The 19,896-nt window shown below is 37.4% G+C and overlaps 1 protein-coding gene across 1 annotated transcript; it reads left to right on the forward strand.

The window, feature by feature from the left end:
* The first annotated feature begins 1,237 nt into the window (after positions 1-1,237).
* MAT1A (methionine adenosyltransferase 1A) lies at positions 1,238-19,564 on the forward strand. The gene is made up of 9 exons (XM_068399303.1): positions 1,238-1,521; positions 8,837-8,914; positions 9,777-9,899; positions 11,694-11,806; positions 13,342-13,485; positions 14,154-14,372; positions 17,346-17,528; positions 18,036-18,169; positions 18,802-19,564. The coding sequence occupies exons 1-9, from the start codon at positions 1,428-1,430 to the stop codon at positions 18,902-18,904; spliced, it is 1,191 nt and encodes a 396-aa protein (XP_068255404.1). The 5' UTR covers positions 1,238-1,427; the 3' UTR covers positions 18,905-19,564.
* The last annotated feature ends 332 nt before the right edge of the window (positions 19,565-19,896 follow it).

Here is a 19,896-nt window from a genome sequence, read left to right on the forward strand (position 1 = left end):
CGTAAATATGTAGCAATGCAGAAATTTGAATCCAAGGGGCCATCTAAAGTGATCTTTTAAAACCAAGGTTTTGAAGTAAACTAAGTCAGTTTTTAAACTGAAGAGTGATAAGGATTCCATTGCTGTTAAAATTGCACAGGCTATGGAACAAGCAGTATGTTACTCATTCCAATCCAAGTATCAGGCACTTTACTGTAACATCTAAATGAATGATTAAGAGAGCATGATTCAGTGTTCATTGAAGTAAAGGGAAATTTTTATTTTGGTAGACCAATGATTTGGTCTGAGATTGAGACTAGAATGGTATCAGTAAAGGAATTAAGAATAATTACACTTTTTTATAATTGTGCAGTAGGGCTGGGCATTTTCTGAATCTGCCCCATGGGTATGTTTACTTTTTTTTTGTACACTAACTTAATGGCACATATACCCACAAAACACCATCTGTCTTCATACCTGTCATACCATCAGCATATTCCAGACATGAGCCATCTGACTGTAGGAGAAATTTGCAGTAGCAGAACTGAGTGCTGAGTACTCAGATGTGGTAGTTAATGTATTTTTAAGGGTTATGGAATATAATATGAGAATATGATACAAAAAGAGAAGATGGATCTGAATTAATAGATGAGAGGACAGAGGAAAAGAAAAGCAAAGGCTGAAGGGAGAGGTCTGCATAAATGAGAAACACTCGTCATGCTAGATCTTATCAGATGTTTCGTCTCTCAAATGTGCATGAAGAATGAATGAAAATTGAAAAAAAATATTTCAGAATTCTACTTTTCAAGAGATAAAAAAGTAAAAGGAAAATACAGCTATATGATGCAGAAGAAACTTCTTTCAGTCTCTGGCTTGGAAAGACATGCATTTACAGATTTTTTATCTATCCCTGTAAAACCACAACACACAGTTGGAAGCACAACATAGATTCTAGAATTAGGGGAGAGACAAACTGAAGAAACAGCTGACCTGAACTGTCACCAGTACTCCTGGATTACTTCATGCTCAGTTGAGTTGCTAAGATAACCAGTCTTGCATGGGTTGAATCCAGAATGTTTCCAAGAAGCGAGTTAATTAGTGAAATATCCTAAAGTTAACTAACTCCCCTGCTAAGAAATGGGTTCTTCCATTTTCCTCACATGATTATCTAGGCACTTTCACTTTTCCATATATAGGAGCAGCTCAGGGACTGACAGTTCAGGCTAGGTAGGGATACAGACTTCAGGCACATGCATACTCCTTGCATGCATACACAGATGCAAGCACATGCTGGTTTCACACACTGAAATTCAAGTCAGTGTAAGAGGTAATAAGTGAAGACAGCGATAGTCCTGCTGATAAAGAACCTTTTCCTTTAAGAGAAGGCACTAAAGGTAGAACTCTTCAACCACTGCTTATAATAATCCATCAGGAAAAGCATCACAATCATGAATGGGCCAGTGGATGGTTTATGTGATTACACGCTGGATGATGAAGGGACTTTCATGTTCACATCAGAGTCAGTGGGAGAAGGACATCCAGGTAAGAAACCAGCTCTGGCAAATGTGTAAAAAGAATATTTTCATTTAAAATGTTTTAAAAGCCTGAAGAAGAATTCATCTGCTATTAATCCTATTATAGAAGTTATTTGTAACAGGGCGCTTTTTACTTTATTTCTGTTGGACCTTGTCCATGTAGACTATAGAACCACTATAACTAGGGTGCTTCTAACAGGAGTTTACGTGCCTTTGCAGGGTGTGTGTTACACTGAGGAGGGCAGTGGGGTTTATGGTTGCTGCTTCTTCCTTTTTATCTGAATTTCAGTATTACTGTGGAGGCACTACGGTATCTCTGATAGACTCAAGTTTCACATATGGATAAGAAGGCATAACTTGCTTCTCAAGTTCCATATCTTAATGGGCCCTATGAAACTGTCCTGCATGTATGCTACGCTATAAGAAAACTGTCATCCACAACAGGAATATCTCTAAGCAGGCTATTTTAAAGCCTTTAAAAATCAATGGTCCCAGCAGCTGTACATGGCAAAGGTGCTTATTGTTTTTCCTCCCATTCCATCATCTGATGCAATATATGGAATTGCTTAAGCAAATAGTGGACAGTTATTTGCTAAACTTTATGTATGGTCAGCAGAGGTTAGTTCAACTTTATTGAAAACAAAAGTTCACCTGCCATAAACATGTACCTTATGTCAACAGCAAGTGTTCCCCCAAATGAGGCCAGGGGACAACAGACTGTCTGATGTCCTGAAAAGTGTATTTATTTTAGAAGCCAATTTGGCGTCCTGTACCTTTTGCTGTAATAAGGCTTTTTTAGGTCTGTACTCTTGTTATGTGAGTAAATCATAAACGGGTGGAATGACACAGCAGAGAATAAAAGATCAGCAGCAAGAATTTTACGTCTAGAATTCTATACTCTTCTATAATAATAACTTATTACAGCAGACCAAATCCATGGCTGATGCAATTGAGTACATCTCTGTCAATGTCAAGGCAGCTACATCAGGTTAAGCCAGTTGGGGTTCTTTCTGATGTAACACAATCAGAAAATGACAACCACATTCGGACCTTAGGACATAGGTCCATCTCAAATTTATGTATAATTACGTCCAGCGTCTGTAGCGCAATGTAGATTCAAAAGAAAAAATAACATTATACAATATGGTAATTTTAAATTGATGATGGTATTTCCAAAGATGACAGGTCACAGTTTATGCTACTCTAATCATTATTTTTAATCCCCCTGGGGCAATAATAGGTAAGCCTCAGAACAGGAAGAATTCACCTGAGTCCCCAGGTATAGCTTTGTTCCTTAGTTTCCTTCCTTTACCAATTCTCTTTTTGTCTTATTTCTTGCTTTAGAATTTGGCATATTTTTTAGTTCTTATTGACATTCCCTTCTTTATTTCCAAAAATGCTGTTGGCCCTCAGAAGGCCTTCTTTTAAGTTCCATGACCATTATTTTCCTCCTGTTCTGAAATGCTCGGCAGGTCTTTGAGAAATAGTGCTACCACTTGTTAGATTTGTGTACAAACTCTCATCTGGCAGAGGCTGCCAGATCTGTGGGTACTGTGAGATGTGAAGGGGCAACGCAAGAAGCTTCTTGTAGAGGGAGTGGAAAGCTGAAATTTACTCAAACATTTTCAAGCCTGTGATGCTTATACTTTCTTAAACCGCCTAGGTCTTCATGTAGGGTACTGAAAACCCAAACACCTATGACAAAGGAAATGTACAGGTTTTCCAGATCCAGGGAGGACAGATTGACAGTAAGTAACTCTGGGTGGTCCTGCAAATTCTTGCTCCTGAACACAGCACAGCAATAGGTCTTAATAGTCTCAGTGATAGCTCTAGTTTCTGACAGCAAGTTGATCGCTCTTACATCCTGGATGTCTCCCCTTTCCCTGTCTGTGGTTTTATACGAGGTGTAGACATGCCATTAGGTTTTTATCACCCAGGAAAATCTTAGCTATTTCTTAAAATGGGGCCCAGTGTCTGAGGCTGTAGTTGGGCTTTTGACATTACCAGTAGCACTAGAATTTTATTGTGAGTTTTCAGTTCCTCTGTTTGATACCAAGCGGATAATTGGCGTGTTCTTGATTATTTCTCTTCTGTATGTGATAGTATAATTTTGCTAGAGGATATTATGTGAAGTAAAGATCCTGAACTAGATCTTTGTCTGGTGGAAATTGGAATTGTTCTAATTATATTAGCTGAGGATTGAATGCCTTAATGGAGACATCCTTCTTAATAAACAAAGCAGGAGAAATTACATGCTTATTTATTTGGGTGTACAGAGAACTGAGTTATACCTGTGCAATGCCTAAGAGTTGTGTGTCACGAAGAAGCCCAAATTCCATAGAAGCAAGTAATAGCTGGCAATAATTAACATACAGGTATTACCTATGCTCCCCAAAGACTTTATACAAGACTCTGTTTATCCCCTCTTCTCAGTCCAAATTCTTCAAAATCACTTGGGTATAAAATTTGGGACTTCCTTCCAGAAGGTCTTTAATCCTGGCATTTAGTGGGGTAAATTCCAAACTCTCTGAAGACTTACATGTGACTTCTTCATTTCAATATAATAAAAGCACATAGATAGCAGCATGGGGAAGAGAAAGATTTTTGTTTTTGCATAGCTGGTTTCTGTCACTGCTCCATTTTGCTTTGTCCAGTAGTCTCCATCCATGCTGCACAGTGGTTTCACTGTGCTTTGAAAGGCATTGTGTGTTTCTCTGACCCACAATGTCTTACAGGTACCAAACCACTTAGGATTAATTCCTTCCCCTATCTGGTGTGACTTCAGGTGGAATTGCCTGCAAACAGAATGCCATTCAGTTTTCCAGTAAGTATCAATGACTCTCTTTAAAAATATAAGAGAAAACATCTGCTAAAAGCACCCTCAGATTTTCAACTGTATTAAAAATGTATGTTTATCTTCTGGATTATTCATAGAAAAAAAATCACAAAAGAAAAAAATAACAAACAGAAAATGCAGATCTTTCCAGTAAGTTGATGCTTGCGTGTCTTATCTCTATCTAACATTATATATACTTAACAATATCTAACATTGTATATACTTAACAATACACATAATACTTCAGTAAACTGTGTATTGAACAAAGAAAACAGATGTAAAAGGTATTTAAACAATGTAATGTTAGTATTGAAGTACCACTGCAGTTATCAATTAGTACTCCTCAAGAGTCTTTTAATTAGGAAAAATGTAATACAGCACAATTCAGCTATTCAAAGTCTTTCTAGTGAAACTTTTTTTGGTGGAAAGCTTATTTTTTTATGAAGTGCTCATGATGAGTATCTGCGTTTCTTGACTGTTTTAATTTTTTACCAGAAAACTGAGAATTGCTCAGTTTGTCATATTTTGATTATATAATTTCACATTCTAGTTTATTTTTTTCTGTTTATATAAATAACATATTAAAAATACTGAATTTTATTTTGATTATCACAGGTTTTTAAGCAAATCAACCTTACCTTTTGAAATGTTCAATGTTTATTATATTTGCTACACCATCAAAGCCAGACGTGTGGTTGTACCTGTTTGTTGTGCTTCAAAGGGCAGAGCTTTTTTGAATTACATTTTCAGCTGTTACTGCTGTTCATAAATGTGTGTGTGTGTGTGTGTGTGTGTGTATGTGTGGTGAATCCGTGAAACTGAATTCTTGGGGAGGTCCTGAGAACTTGCAGATGTCACGGCTTCTGTTAGGCTCTTACATAGTCTAGATTCATGTAGCAAACTTATGTCCAACTATCTGGAAAACTGTGAAGCTCCTTCTAATTAATGGAGATAACTTTGGTTGTTGAATGCTTCCTCTACTTCATAATTTGACAGCGGGGCACTTGAGTAGGGTTTATCATCAGCTCCCCTAGACTCACTCATTCCTTTTATAGTTAGCAAGAGCTGTTTTACGGCTAATTGGCATCTCTGCCATAAGGCTGGGTCTGTGGGACGATTGGATTTCATGAAAAGAATTCATGGTTATCTAATACTTTCCTGCTCAGTCAAGAAATCCTCAGCCTAGACATCCCTTTTTCAATATTTATCCAACTGGATGGTAGTTCACTACATGAAGCTATGCATGAACTCAATTCTTACCTATTACATCATTCTTTTGGATGATAATGCCTTACCAGAGGTGGTCTATTATGCTTTCCCTGTTTCCAAAAAAGAAGGAACAAAATAGTGAAGAAAATAAGGGACAAACATATCCTGTCACATTTAGCAGCTAAGAAGAGAAATGGGATGGTCAAGATGAGAAATTTAAATAACAGTATGAAGAGTGCACAAAGCCTGCTAAGCATTGCTAAAAATAGAACGGCTGGTTTTATTTTACACCAGAGACCTTTACCAATAGACATGCCTTTAATTTAATGCATTAATCAGCCAATCATCTAGCTAGATTTCTCTTTCCAGTCTTGATAGATATATCTGTATGTGTATTTGGATCTAGTTGCACTAGAACTGCTGGTTGTTGCACCAATAATCAGATATGACATGAATTGTCAAACTGATTGTCTCAGCCTATTTTAATCTAAAGATATGCTATCATCATAGTAGATTAAATTATTCAAATTTATTATTTTAATTAATTAAATTCTCACATAGATTTTAAAGACCAGAAGGGACCTCTGATATATAATCTAGTCTGACCTTCATACATAGGTAATAATATTACATGCAGGAATTCTTCAAACTTGCTAGTAAATGATGGTTAAATTTCATTCATACCTTTTAAAAGATACACAGTTTTCATCCAGAGATTTGAAGGAACAAGGAATCCTGCATATCCTCTAGATGAATGGTTTCAGTGGCTCTCACCCTTTGAAGATTTTCCTTTTTGAATCCTTATCTGTCTCTCTTTGATTTCCAGCTATCAACTAGTTACATTATTGTCCATCAGACAAAAACTTTTCTCTCAGCATATTATTTTTAGGTTCTTATAAGCACTGGGATCACAGTCTCTAAGGATTTCCTCTGGTAGGTTGCCTTTCCTTCAGCCTTTCAAAACTATATTGAACTTGATGATAGATTTCATCCTGTAAGGCAGACTTTTCTGATTTTGGGGCATTCTTCTCAGTCTGTCCTAAACCTTCCCACAGCTTCTTAATGTCATCTTTGGAATACCACCACCAAAATCTAGTATTTCCATAGCGGTCTCACTAATGCTATTATATGGAGATAACTTCATTTCTATGGACATCTGTTCATCTGGCTTTCTATCACGATCTTTTCAGAGTAACAGTCTTGTAAGACAAACTGTCCCCTTCCGTAAATGTGGACTGTGCTTTTTGTTCATGAATGTTTGCTGTGTTATTTCTCTGAGAGGGACACAAAAGAGCTACTTTTCTATCTGCCAATATCCGTGAAATACTGTAGATACTAATGATGCAGTTTATGGAAAAAAAACAAAACAAAACAACAAAACATGAAAACATCCTGCTAAATCTTCACTTATTGATTTCACTGCCTCCTATGGCTAATGCTCCCTTGAGACATTTCATGAAAGTTTTAGTTCATAAATTAATTTCAACCACAGCATGCAAAAGCAACATAGGATTCTTTGTGCCAGATAGGTGCCACGAGGAGAAATGAGGATGAAGTATGGGATTATCTGTACTTTCTTGAATGTTTTGGAAAGAATGCATATAATATCCCTGCATGTGCCGTACGGGAACTTAGACAAACATAGGACACTGGCATCTAATGCAGCTGAGACATGCTTCATGTGGAGCAAGGACAGGGATAAAAGGTTTTTCCTGGCATAGAAACTCTGGGTGGTGAAAAAAAGACTACAAAGGAGTCCCAATCGCTAGCAGACCTGCACTAAAAAGGTCATCCTATCCCAGCTGCTCTGTTGTACCATCCAGGTAATCAAAAAATACGTTTTTTCATCAATAATTTTTGCTTTTATGCTTGAAAATATGGCTGTATTTCCTTAGAAAAATGGAAACTTTGAAGAGAGCAAGCAGAGGTACATTTTACTCAAATCCTGCCACCTTTGTCCCCAGTCTTGCTAAACAAGGTTCATATGGACTTCTAACTAAATTGCAAGAATGGTGTCTGATTCCTGTTTGGTAATAATTGTCCCAGATTTTGTAATCCATGTACAGTTCTTGCAAGGATGAAAGTTCCAATGCAGCCTACATTTGCTAACTGTCTTTTGTGTTCGTTCTTTTTGTGTTGAAGTGGTTAATATGGGAGATAAGAGTGTCAGAATCACATTAGTCCTCTAGTCTTTGATTTGTCCCTCTTAGCTAAATGTACACCTTCCTCATGAAAATAAATTAGACTTTATTTTGACTTGAGGTTAAATGTCTTAAAAGTCTCTAATGACATACTCTTACAAAACATTGCTTTCCAACAGATTGTGTTGCAAATGGCAAGGCAGGAGATTAATTTATTTTACCACAGAGCATGGCAACATCTAAACATAGTATGCAATACTAGACATTTTTAAAGAACAATATATGAGAAAAATTACCATTTTCATGTGGAAGGCATTGTTATGGGTGCTGCCCTTTTGTGTTCATTAGATTAGCTACATTATTTGATTAAGATTAATTATTCATTAAAAGGTAAGAAAAGAAATAAAGAAAAAGAGAAAAGATTATGATGATAAACCTGAGCTGAAACCTTTGTATTTGGGATGTAACTGAAGATATACTCAAGATATACCTCAGGCAAACTTCAGTTGGTAACCCCTTCTTGCTTCTGTGTGTGCTGCTCACTCCCCTGCCTTAGGTGTGTTGCAGTGATTATTAGGAGGTGGCATTGCGGGATGGTAGGAAGCAGTGAGAGGAAGCAAACCCAAAACAGGCACTTGACTCTGAGATGTGCATTGTCTGTATTAATTTAAAAACTTTCTCAGGCTTTACCAGCAGTGTTGGTCAGGTACATTCTAACTTTCTCTTGGGGAGATGGAAGTTGATGGTGGAATATTACCTTCTTGTTAGAATACTACTGATGTGGAGTGCACGCTGTATTGGCTTGTGGTGTTAGAGAAGAAGAAGGCTGGAGTAAATTCCCTTAGCCTGTCAGGTAATTCTGTGCATAATATACTTGTTTTACACTTGAGTGCAGAAAACTACAAGTAAAGTTGTAGTCAGTATTAGTTTACACCAGTAAGTGAATACCCCATTGTATCTACTTGCTTTGCTTGCAGGATATTTCAAATGTCTTTCTATTTAGCTAGCTTAAATACTACAGTAATAAGCAATAAAAGAATTCCTTGCTGAAACACCTGTCTATTCAAAGTGATGCAAACAGTCTATGTTTTGCATAGAGAGCTATGGTTTTGAATCACAACTTTGATGTCTTGCAGATAAAATCTGCGATCAAATCAGCGATGCTGTACTGGATGCCCATCTCAAACAGGACCCAAATGCCAAGGTTGCTTGTGGTAAGTTGTTTGCTGCTTTGCTTTCAGTCATCACCCAGTCACTGTTTTTTTTTTTTTTATGATGTTTGCAAAGACCTTGATGCTATCATTTGCGAACTCATTTTACTCTCAAAAAATTATGTAAGAATTACAGTCTTCAAGAGAAGGAGAGATGAGAAGAAACAGTAAAAGACAAGCCTAAGCAGGCTGTAGAAGGGTAGGATAGTTAATTTTGTGTATGGACTGAATTTTCCTGGGAGAAACAGATTGGGCTTCATTACAGAGGATTTTTGAAAGAGTATTTGAATGTTTTGTTGTAAAGTTCATATACTATATTTAATAAAGTAGTCATTTTTTCAGTCCAAGTCCCCATAACTGCTTGTTTTTTTGAAATCTCTTCAGAAAGAGTTGTACCATCAACCCTCAGGTCATTACCCCAGTTCATGCATTATATAACTATACCCCATCTTCAGAATCTTCCTTCTGGGACTGGAGGCAAGTTTTCAAAACAATTGATCACTGATGAGTTTTTTTTAGCCTCAATATGTATCTTAGAGTGATTAAGATTAAGTGGATTTAGACATCACAGCTTAATGCTACATTTCCCTAAAATCTGTGCATATCACTGAGTCATGCTCAGTGTTTTGACTTTCCCATTTGCAAATTACATAATAGTGTTTTCCTTACTTTCATACATGTGGCGAATATGAAAAGAATTTCTGCTTCTGAAGGAGTTAATATTGCTAAAAATATGGGTAGAAAGGATTTACACTGAATATACCCAGTAGATCTCTCAAAATCATCATCATCACAAATATAGCAATTTGTCTTAGTGGGCTGGGTTATTCTGCAGTTGTAATCCTGTTTTCATCTCTCTTTTCAGAGACAGTATGTAAGACAGGAATGGTGTTGCTCTGTGGGGAGATCACATCTCGTGCTATTGTGGATTATCAACGAGTTGTCCGAGATGCAATTAGACATATTGGCTATGATGATTCAGCTAAAGGTTGGTGTAAAAACTCATGAAATCCTTGAAAAACTAGCAATAGGCAACTGCAAAACAGGTCTGTCACCACTTCCATATATGGGCTTTAGCAAGCCTGGTGAAAAATGAATATCCTGTGGGAAAGCTGCTTACATGGTGCTACATGATACACTTTCTGGCTTTATCCCAGTAAATAGAAAAAACATCATATATTAGTTAAAACTGAAAGGGAGTAGGCAGAATATACTTTGAACTGTGGTATTAGGCCAGAATAGTTAACTGCAACTTAAGCCACAGAATCTACCACTCCTCCAAACCTGTGAGAACTCCAGTCTCAGTTATTCATTTGGCAAGCTGATTGATGCATCTTGGTGCAAGAGGGGAAAAAGAAACCTAGTTCATTTCATTGTACCATTATATATTTGTACTGTGGTAGCATGTAGACTTCCCATGTGTAAAGCAGGTTCTCACTGTGCAAGGTGATCTGTTAACTCTGAACAACTGCTCCTACACTGAGGAGTGTGCAGTCCAAATCTGGTTCGTGTAATGTGCAAATGATAAAAAAGACAAAATGCTTTATATACCAGACACATTTCACCTTCTGATTTACCATATATCTGTTTACACATTACAAATATTCCAAGTATACTGTTACAGTGAAGTGTATCTTCTAAGAGCTTTTGGTTAAAAAAAGTTGTTTCTTGCAGTCCTTTAATTGCTATTGAATTTACAGGGAGATTGTGGTGGGAGAATATTATAGCAGCACATCTGTAGGTTACTTCCACCATCATGTAACAGCAGTGCTTTCAGAAAATGCTGGCAAATCTAGTAGGTCATAAATCTCCTTTTTATCCTAACTGCCAAAAATGATAAGGGGACATGCCGTGACCGAGTAAAAACCAATTTCTATGCAGAAGTAAAACAAAAAGCTAAAACAAACAGTTGCACACAGAAATATAATTTTCTTCTCTACATAGCCTGCTTAAAAGAGGGTGAAGAGAATTCTTCAAATGGATCATATGCATATGAACATGTATATATGTTGTGTTGGCTGAACATGAGTTTGGTGAGCAGCTGCCAGTAGCTACAGTTCTAGGGAAGGTTGGATTTGGAGAGAAGCAAGTTACTATTAATATACCTAGGAACAGGTGAAGAATTTTGCCACAATCTTCTGTAAGTCTTTCAGTTTCTTTTTAAAACCTTCCCTTTGGTCTTTGAAAGTAATGCAAAGTAAATTCCTACTTCCAGATTTGCTGTGAGACTTGAAATCTGTTTTTTTTTCCTCTGTTTGTGGCTCTCACACAAACTCCCACGAGAGATTTAGGTACAGACACTGTTTTACATGTATTACAAATGATGCATCAGAGAGCAGAGCCTTCAATTGCTGAAAACATCAGCTCCTACGAAGTTACATAGAGGTTTTTAATACTATTTATTTGGGAGAGGCTTATTATTTACTTTTTTGACTAGTTTTCTGCAGTTAACAATTCATAATCTGAATTGGCTTGGCACAGAGTGCCAACGCAAGAGAAAACAAGAAGTAACAAGCAATAAAGGCAACCCTATATGCCCCACCCTCTCCCAAAAAAAGGTTGTAAGTGTTGTATTGACAAAAAAATTAACTAAAAATAGCCGTTGGATTGTGAGTTCTGAATGGATGTCCTTCAGAATGAGAATTTTGTCATATGGTATCCATCAGAATGTGAGTTCATTCTGATATCCTTCAGAATGAAAATTTTGTCATATGGTTCCGTGTTACTTTCCTTAATTCTGACAGAAAAAGCTAATTTGCTGCTATTCTTTTTTTCCAAATAGGCTTTGACTACAAGACATGTAATGTTTTAGTGGCACTGGAACAGCAGTCACCTGATATTGCCCAAGGTGTTCATCTGCACAGGGATGAAGAGGATGTTGGTGCTGGAGATCAGGTAGACATGACAACACATCTAAAACATCAAAGCTGTTTGAATGGAAAGTTTGCCCCATCTCATTGCCCTACTTTATAAATCAAAACCCATATGAAGATTTCTACACTTCCATCTTGGGCTGGCACAGACTAAAAAATATATTTTTATTAAAACAGTGGAAAGTTCTTTGAGGGCAGACTTTTGCCTGGTGTTTGTTATAGCACTCCATGCAAGTCAGGAGAGCTCTGGCAGTTTGTAGTAGCAGAGGGTGTGTCCTTTAGAACTTAGCAAAGGTTTTTTGTTTATTTATTTCATGTTTTTGTTGAGTAGTTTTAGATTCATTAGACCGTCTTGCAGCCACACTTGTCTTGTAAGATAGAATAAACGAAGGATATTTTCACTTTCACAGAGCTCTTGAGATTTTACACAGCAAAAAATTAGGTGATGTTTCAAGTGTCTGCAGCATTAGTACAATGAAGGCAAATACGCCAGAGTACTTTTCATTCTCACTTATTTCCCAGAGGCAGTTATTGTAATAGGTGTTCCACATAATTAAGGCTGCCCAAGCTGCATTTCTATGAGCTAAATATGTAGATAATTATGGTGTGTTCCCAAGAGAAAGATGCTAACATAAAAACTCCATAATCTGACTGATGCCAGTGTGAGTTTAACATTTACAGTAGTTGTCATTAGTAGTAATATCTAGTTTATAACAATGCTGTTGAGAACCACAAGTGCAGATATCAGAGTCCAGGAGCCAAGCTAATATTGTTCAAAAAACCCTTGAGGACTAAATTAAAATGCGCTTATGCTGTCATGGGGACATAATACTACATCAGGTGAAAAAACATCTGACTTTCTGTGACACTTTGGTGGCCTCCCTTTCCATTGTATCAAAGTCCATTCCTGTCTTTTTTCTTTTTTTTTTTATCACAACATACACTGCATGAGGATAAAGAAAATGCTACAAACTATATTTAACAAATTATAATCTGATGCAGGGAACGTGACTGAATAACAGCAGAAGCTGTGACTAGAAGCGTGTGGCACTGAAAATCTGAGGCAGGTGCCATAACTGTTGAATGGTACATCCTTCATGGAGTATTCACATCCCATTCCTCTGAAATGTCAGACGTGAGCTGCAGTATAAGTGTGTCTGTATTCATATATAAAAGCCTCTACAACCTATCCAGGCTAACAAGAGCACCTTTCCTATGACAGGATAGTCCTGAAATTGTTTTGCTCCAACACGTTGGTTTTTTTTTTCTATGAAAGAACCTGATTTTTTTCACAGAAACTTCTCCATTTTTGTCCAGGTTTCCAGCTCAACATGTAAGCCTTCAGGCTTTCAGTAAAAAATTCTAGGAATCTGGTTTGTTTCTCATTACACTGTAGCATGTTGAAGCCTGATCTGAGTTTAGGCTTCTTGCACTGTAATGTAAAACAGTAGAAAGCAAACCTGAGGGTACTGTTTACTCTTTGCTTCAGATGAAATCTCATTGCCTTTGGTTGTGGTGCTTGTAACAGTGATTGAAGTATCTCTTTTCCTCCTGTAGGGTTTAATGTTTGGTTATGCAACAGATGAGACAGAAGAATGTATGCCTCTAACAATTATTCTTGCTCATAAACTGAATGCCAGGTTAGCAGAGCTGAGGCGTAATGGAGAACTTCCTTGGCTGAGGCCTGACTCTAAGACACAGGTAAATACTGCTATGGATAGTCCAGATGATAGATAGTTGAAAATTAACACTTTTTCTTTCCAGAAATCTTAAATATTTTTAAAGACAGCAATTGATGGTGTTCAGAGTATCAGGATTCCTGCTACATAACCTACAAATAGCAGATAAAGCATTTCCACTGCTTATGATACTGTCTTCTTGACTGTTGGAAAATGCGTCCGAGTGCTAGGAGCACTTCACCACCAGCCAGTGAAGAAACATTTAATCCTTCAAATCTAAGTGGTCTGTGCTCATTCAAAAAGTGACAGGAGATCCAAAGGATTTATTTGTACTTAGAGATTCAGGCTGGCCTTTTTGAAGATGCACCGAGAACATGAATTTCTGAGGCTTGAGAGTTTCGCTGGAAAACCCAACCGAAAGACACATTTTGGACAACATAGAAAATCAGATTGTCCATACTGGGTATTTTTATTTTTTTTTTCTCAGCACTGCAAAAAGAAACAAAGAAAATAAGCTTCATTTCTCATACCTTGGCAACAATGTGAGCAGTGATCATTATAATGTCAGCATTGACATTTTGATACAATTTTTTCTCTTGGAATAGCATAGCATGACATTTCATGTAGACCAGTAATACATTTTATAGCAACTTTTTGTTTTTATTTCCTCCTTCTCCCTGTTCTGTTCAGGTCACGGTTCAGTATATCCAGGAGAACGGGGCAGTCATCCCAGTGCGTGTTCACACCATTGTGATATCTGTGCAGCATGATGAAACCATTTCGCTGGAGAATATGCGCAGAACCCTGAAGGATCGTGTGATTCAAGCTGTTGTCCCTGCAAAATACTTGGATGAGAAAACTATTTATCACCTTCAACCTAGTGGACGTTTTGTTATTGGAGGACCTCAGGTTTGTGTTGTATTATTTTGGTGCTTTTATCAGCTTGCCTTTGTCATTGGGTGTGTGTCTTAAAAGAAATGCTCAGCTTTTTGGCATGTCTGTCCCAAGATGTGAGAAGCAAGCTGTCTAGTGGAAGCTTTAACTGCAGTTGTGTGTGTGGGAGAAGCACCCAGGGTTTCATGTGTTGTGTTCCAAAGTAACCTTTGAAGGCATGGTTATATCATGTGTTGTGACTAGGCAGGCAAGTTGAGCTGAGTCTTATATTGCATGTGGGATGTACAGCCCAACCCTGGGTTTCCTCAAACTCTCTCGAGTCCAGCACTGAGACACACAATCCTTTCTCACGGGAAGCACGCCTTAAAGAGAGGTGGACAAAAGAAGGTTTACTTCTCTTACAGTGAACCTGGTTTTCAGATCTGTATAGCTCGCACTGTTCCACCTGACACCAGTGAGAGCTGGAGGTGTTCATCTTTTCAAAAATCAGTTCCTGATAGGCTTCTCCTGGTGAGAAAATAAATGTTGCTTTTGCTTTATCTAGGCAATGTAGGAGCTGGGTTTTATAATTTTATCCTGGACTCACAGAAGTCAGGCAGAACTTCCACTCTCTGTAGGATCAGGACTTTTGAGATTTAATTTTTAAAAACAAATTCACCATTCCCAATGTTTTAGTCTTCAGTTCCCTTCAGAACTATCACAGAAAAATTTCAAAGCTCCTTCCTGAAGTTAGGTCCAATTTTACAACAAATCCAAGTGGACATTGTTTTTCATTTGCCGTTCAAATTCATTCACTTACTGGAATTTGCCAGAATTATTTCTAAGGTGCTGTGTCTTTTTTTACATTAGTGGCATGGAACAGGTAGGAAGGTGTTGAGAACAATCATTTATAATAATGATTATACAAAAAAATGTATTTTTGTGTAGTTGAATTGGTTGTGTCAGTGTAATTTTGTGTATCATTGACACCCTAGACTCTGAACAAATGGAGAGGCAAACTTGAGCTGTAACTTGGAGAAAATGAACCAATGCAGCAACCACAGCTACATGCAGAAAGGCTACACATATGAAAATTTTTGGGTGTGCACTGAAATACACCCATTTAAAAATCTAAATCTTTTAGGTGTGCACTGAACTGCACCCATTTGGAAACGTAATGTAACTACATTTGGTAAACCAACCAGGAATACCTTTTCTACTCTTGTGTTAGAACTGATTGCTTATTTTTGCACATACAAACACAGGCACATTGCAGTGTATGTTTGCAGCTTTTTAAACCTGGGATAAGTTTACTTAGTATGGGTCAATCTGCTTGTGCGTCCATGGCCTTACGACTGCTATCATCACTTGTGTAATTCACAATGGCATTGGAGCAAACAGAAAATAAATATTTCTTTCCGTGTCTTTTATGTCTTTAACTTTCTGATTACTTTTTGTTAGAGTATTACTAAGTTTTATTTTTAACAACCCTAGCTGTGGAAGGCTGTCTTAATCTCCAGCTCAGTTCATCTAAGGAAGAGACATGTATTTCACTTGGGATTTTCACCTTATGTTTTCAAGCACGGTGGTACCTTGAATTCTGGCTATGCCAAAATTAGTAATTTTGCTGCGATCACCTTTTTCCCAACAGCAGCACCTGCTAGTACTGTGAGGACATTACAGTGCATCACAAAAGTGACTTCCACATGCTTTACAAATGTATTTGTGCTCTTTCAGCACCTTTGAAATGAGCAGTGGGGTTTTCCCTTCACTTGTCCATTTCTCTTCCTCTCACTCAGTTCTGCCGTCAAGGCATGATGGCGCACACGGTGTTCTCACTGCAACTGTCAAGTAGAAGAACCCCAGGAGGACAGGGTCCTTTAGACAAGCTCAGCTGGCTGCAGTTCATATTTACATCTCTCTGCTTTCTTAGCAGAATGGAACAAACAGTGCCAAAAGTTTTCTTCTGTGTATATGCACAGTCTTTCTAAGAAAAACTTTGACTCTCCACTTGTGTTTGCTGTGCAAACATTCCAGCAGTTGAATTTTACTGACATGATATTCTGTAGACAAAGAATTTCAACCTGCCTGCACAGGTGGAGACTGAATGTCAAATTTGACCATGTTTCCATTCACACCAGAAAGCTTAAGCATTTAGTGTATTGGATGTCAGACAATTAGTCAGGTATTGATCAGCTAACCAAGACGAAATGAAAATGTCAAGTACTTGTAAAGAACAATCAGGATAGCTGTGTAGGCACTAGAAGGTTATCTGCCCTTCCTTATTTAATAGTTTAGAATATTAATCTATAAGTATCTGTTCCTAGAAAGAAGTAATCCTTCTTTGTCATTTACCTATAACTGCCTACTACTCCATACCTGTTGTGTATAGTTTAAATTGACTATAAGTATTTTGGGATTGGAAATGTGTTTTTAGTACATATTTGTATGACAGTCTCTGTAATGATACTGCACTGGAAGTGGTGGGTGCCAGCCTCCATGTAATGGTGTATAAGATAGCACTGGCATACCTTAAGACATATACTATTTCATAGTCACACAACTTCAGATTTTGACCAAAAGACATGAAAGCCTGATTTTTTTTTTTTTTTTTTTTTAACAGTGTAAAATCTATCAGTGATGCCTATATGGCATGTAGTTTGTTAGCAATATCCTGTATTAAGTTTGGATGTGGTAGATGATAGACTTACGGGAATACTTACTTTTGAAACAGGCAGTGCATGTTCTAGCTATCTGGGTGTAAACCTGTTCGCTTGACTACCAAACACTATTAGTGAATGGTTTGTCTTATGAATCTGGCTTTAAAGAATGTTTATAGGCACTGTTGTAGCTCAGTGAGACGAGTTCATTCCTTCAGCTACCCCACAGCAAGCCATATGTGATGAACTTACTTACACATTGTTGTAAGTCTGCTGAAAGATGCATAGCCTTGTTTGACAGTTATAATGAAATGGATTGTAAAATGGACAAATTCTTTTACTGATTCAGGGTGATGCTGGTGTTACTGGTCGAAAGATCATTGTGGATACTTATGGTGGCTGGGGAGCCCATGGAGGTGGTGCCTTTTCTGGCAAAGACTATACGAAGGTGGACCGATCAGCTGCGTACGCAGCCCGTTGGGTGGCCAAGTCTCTTGTGAAAGCTGGTCTCTGTCGCCGTGTTCTGGTTCAGGTATGGTTTGCTATGAATGTTGCTTCTCTCAAACAGAATCTTCCTTTTCAACTTTACCTTGAATACACTTCGTACAAGACACTGTAGTAGAAGCACTCTTGATGATGACTTGGGGTTGAAGAAAGGAGGACCTTCATGTGCTTGATTCAAGACCACTGTAATGTCACTAATAGCCTATCAGCTTCTTGAAGCTGGAAGTTTTCATTTAGCTTTCATTTTATTGGCTGTTTTTCTGGACATTTATTGAGCCCTCAACCCTCTGACACAGTGTCATGGAAATGAGCATGGGGTGACTGGATAATGGGGAAGAAAGTTATCCAGTGATCTCAACATTTTCAAAGTTTTCTCTTTTTTTTTCTACAAATACAGATGATTGCACAACTGTGGGAAGTAAAGGAGAGGCCTTAGTTTTCCTAAGATGGTTCATGAGTGAATGCTTTCTTCTGTTGCATACTGCTGCCCACTGAGGTGCCGTGTTTATTTGCTATGGTGTCTTTTTTGCCATAGGTTTCTTATGCCATCGGGGTAGCTCATCCATTGTCCATTTCACTATTCACTTACGGAACTTCCCAAAAAACAGAGAAAGAGCTGCTGGACATTGTGCACAAAAACTTTGATCTTCGGCCTGGAGTCATTGTCAGGTAAAGAAACACACACAAAGGACAATATCTTGGTGATCACATACTAGAAATGATTTCTTGCAAAACCATTAGGTGGTACAATATAAGAGTCAGCCTCTTGAACTAGCATGGGATTATTCCATGCAGTACAAAAGAGACTTTCTCTCATTCTACCATTCAGTCAGTCTTCACAGTTGATGCTTTTTATGAATCTACCAGTGTGCCATATCTTTTAAGATAAAACAGATGTACTTTTCAAGTTTCATGTGAAGCATATACTTTGGCCTTATATGGTATGTGGAATTCAAATAAAATAAAGTAACATCTGTATTCCAAGAATTTTAAGTTATTTTGTTGTGAAAAAATATGTTTTGTTTTACAAAAGGAATTGAAGGTTATTTAATCTTTTCCATTAACATTAATAATGCTCAATAACAAGGATTTTTCCCTGTAGCCCTCAAGTATTCACATTTAAGTTTTGTTGTCACTTTTATGGTTTTCCATGGGACATATTTACTGGTGTGCTTGCATCTCCAGAATATGCTTGCTTGACTAAGGGCATGAAATAGATGATAACATCAGGATTTTAATGGTGGTTATCATGAAGTATATTAATGTGAATAATTTTCTCTCCTTTTTTGTTATACACACAGGGATTTGGACCTAAAAAAGCCCATTTACCAGAAGACTGCATGTTATGGTCACTTTGGAAGAAATGAATTCTCATGGGAGGTGCCTAAAAAACTTGTGTTTTGACACTAGCAGTCACCCTTTAAAAACCCAAAGAAAGAGAAGTCCACTAATGATGAGGATGCTTCCAAAAATCAAAGTTGACAGCTTTGCATTCACCAAAAGGAATTTTAAATTTTAAATGGAAAGAAAGAAAAGGATATTTTCTTGGAAATTGAATTTTTTAGCACTCAGTGTCTTTCATTATCTAAGACATAAAGGACAGAGTTTGTTTTTTTAATCAGCATAAGACAACAAAATACAGTTTACTTTTTATTGCTGCTCTGTGCATTCTTTCGATAAAGGCGAAGTATGACTTAGATACGCAAACCAATGACTGAACCTCAAACCTTTCATGGGCACAGGCGAAGATGACTTGCCCAACTCTGACTAAGGATCAGCAGATCTCTTGCTTCTAGTTAGACAACAGGAAAATCTGGGGTCCAATTTCCTTGCTGGAGTTAGCATTGCATACAGCTGGGGGTTGCTTTGATGGGCGAAGGCTGAATATCACTAACTGTGTGTCGGCCTCTTTTGTAGAAGATATTAACATGTATGTAATATTTAAAGCACCTTCACTGGGTATGTGCTGTTACTGTTGTGTTTCAATTATTACCTACGTTTTTGAAACAACATGAGTATTGTCCTATAAAACAACAATCATAGAATAAAAGCTTTTTCCTACCATGTATGTAAAGGTGCCTCTTTTTCTAGGTTTTGTTTGTTTTTTTTTTTTAATGTTGCGGTCATCACTGTTTAACTCAGCCTCTTACACTCTTGTAGGATTTTAGTTTACCAACATAATTGAATTTTATTAGATTTTGGAATTGTGATATAAATTTATCTTTCACTACATGTGTGATCACTGTTTAGTCCTTGTGATTAATAGAAACTTGGTGAAAAGTATTAGATTTTTATTTTTATCATCTCTTAGGTTTGTGCAATACAGTATTCTGTCATAATTTTTGCTCCCAAATGTCAGGTTTATTGCATGGCTTACTAGGTTTGATGTAATTTCG

Source organism: Nyctibius grandis, chromosome 4, assembly GCF_013368605.1.
Source record: "Nyctibius grandis isolate bNycGra1 chromosome 4, bNycGra1.pri, whole genome shotgun sequence".
Taxonomy (NCBI): domain Eukaryota; kingdom Metazoa; phylum Chordata; class Aves; order Nyctibiiformes; family Nyctibiidae; genus Nyctibius; species Nyctibius grandis.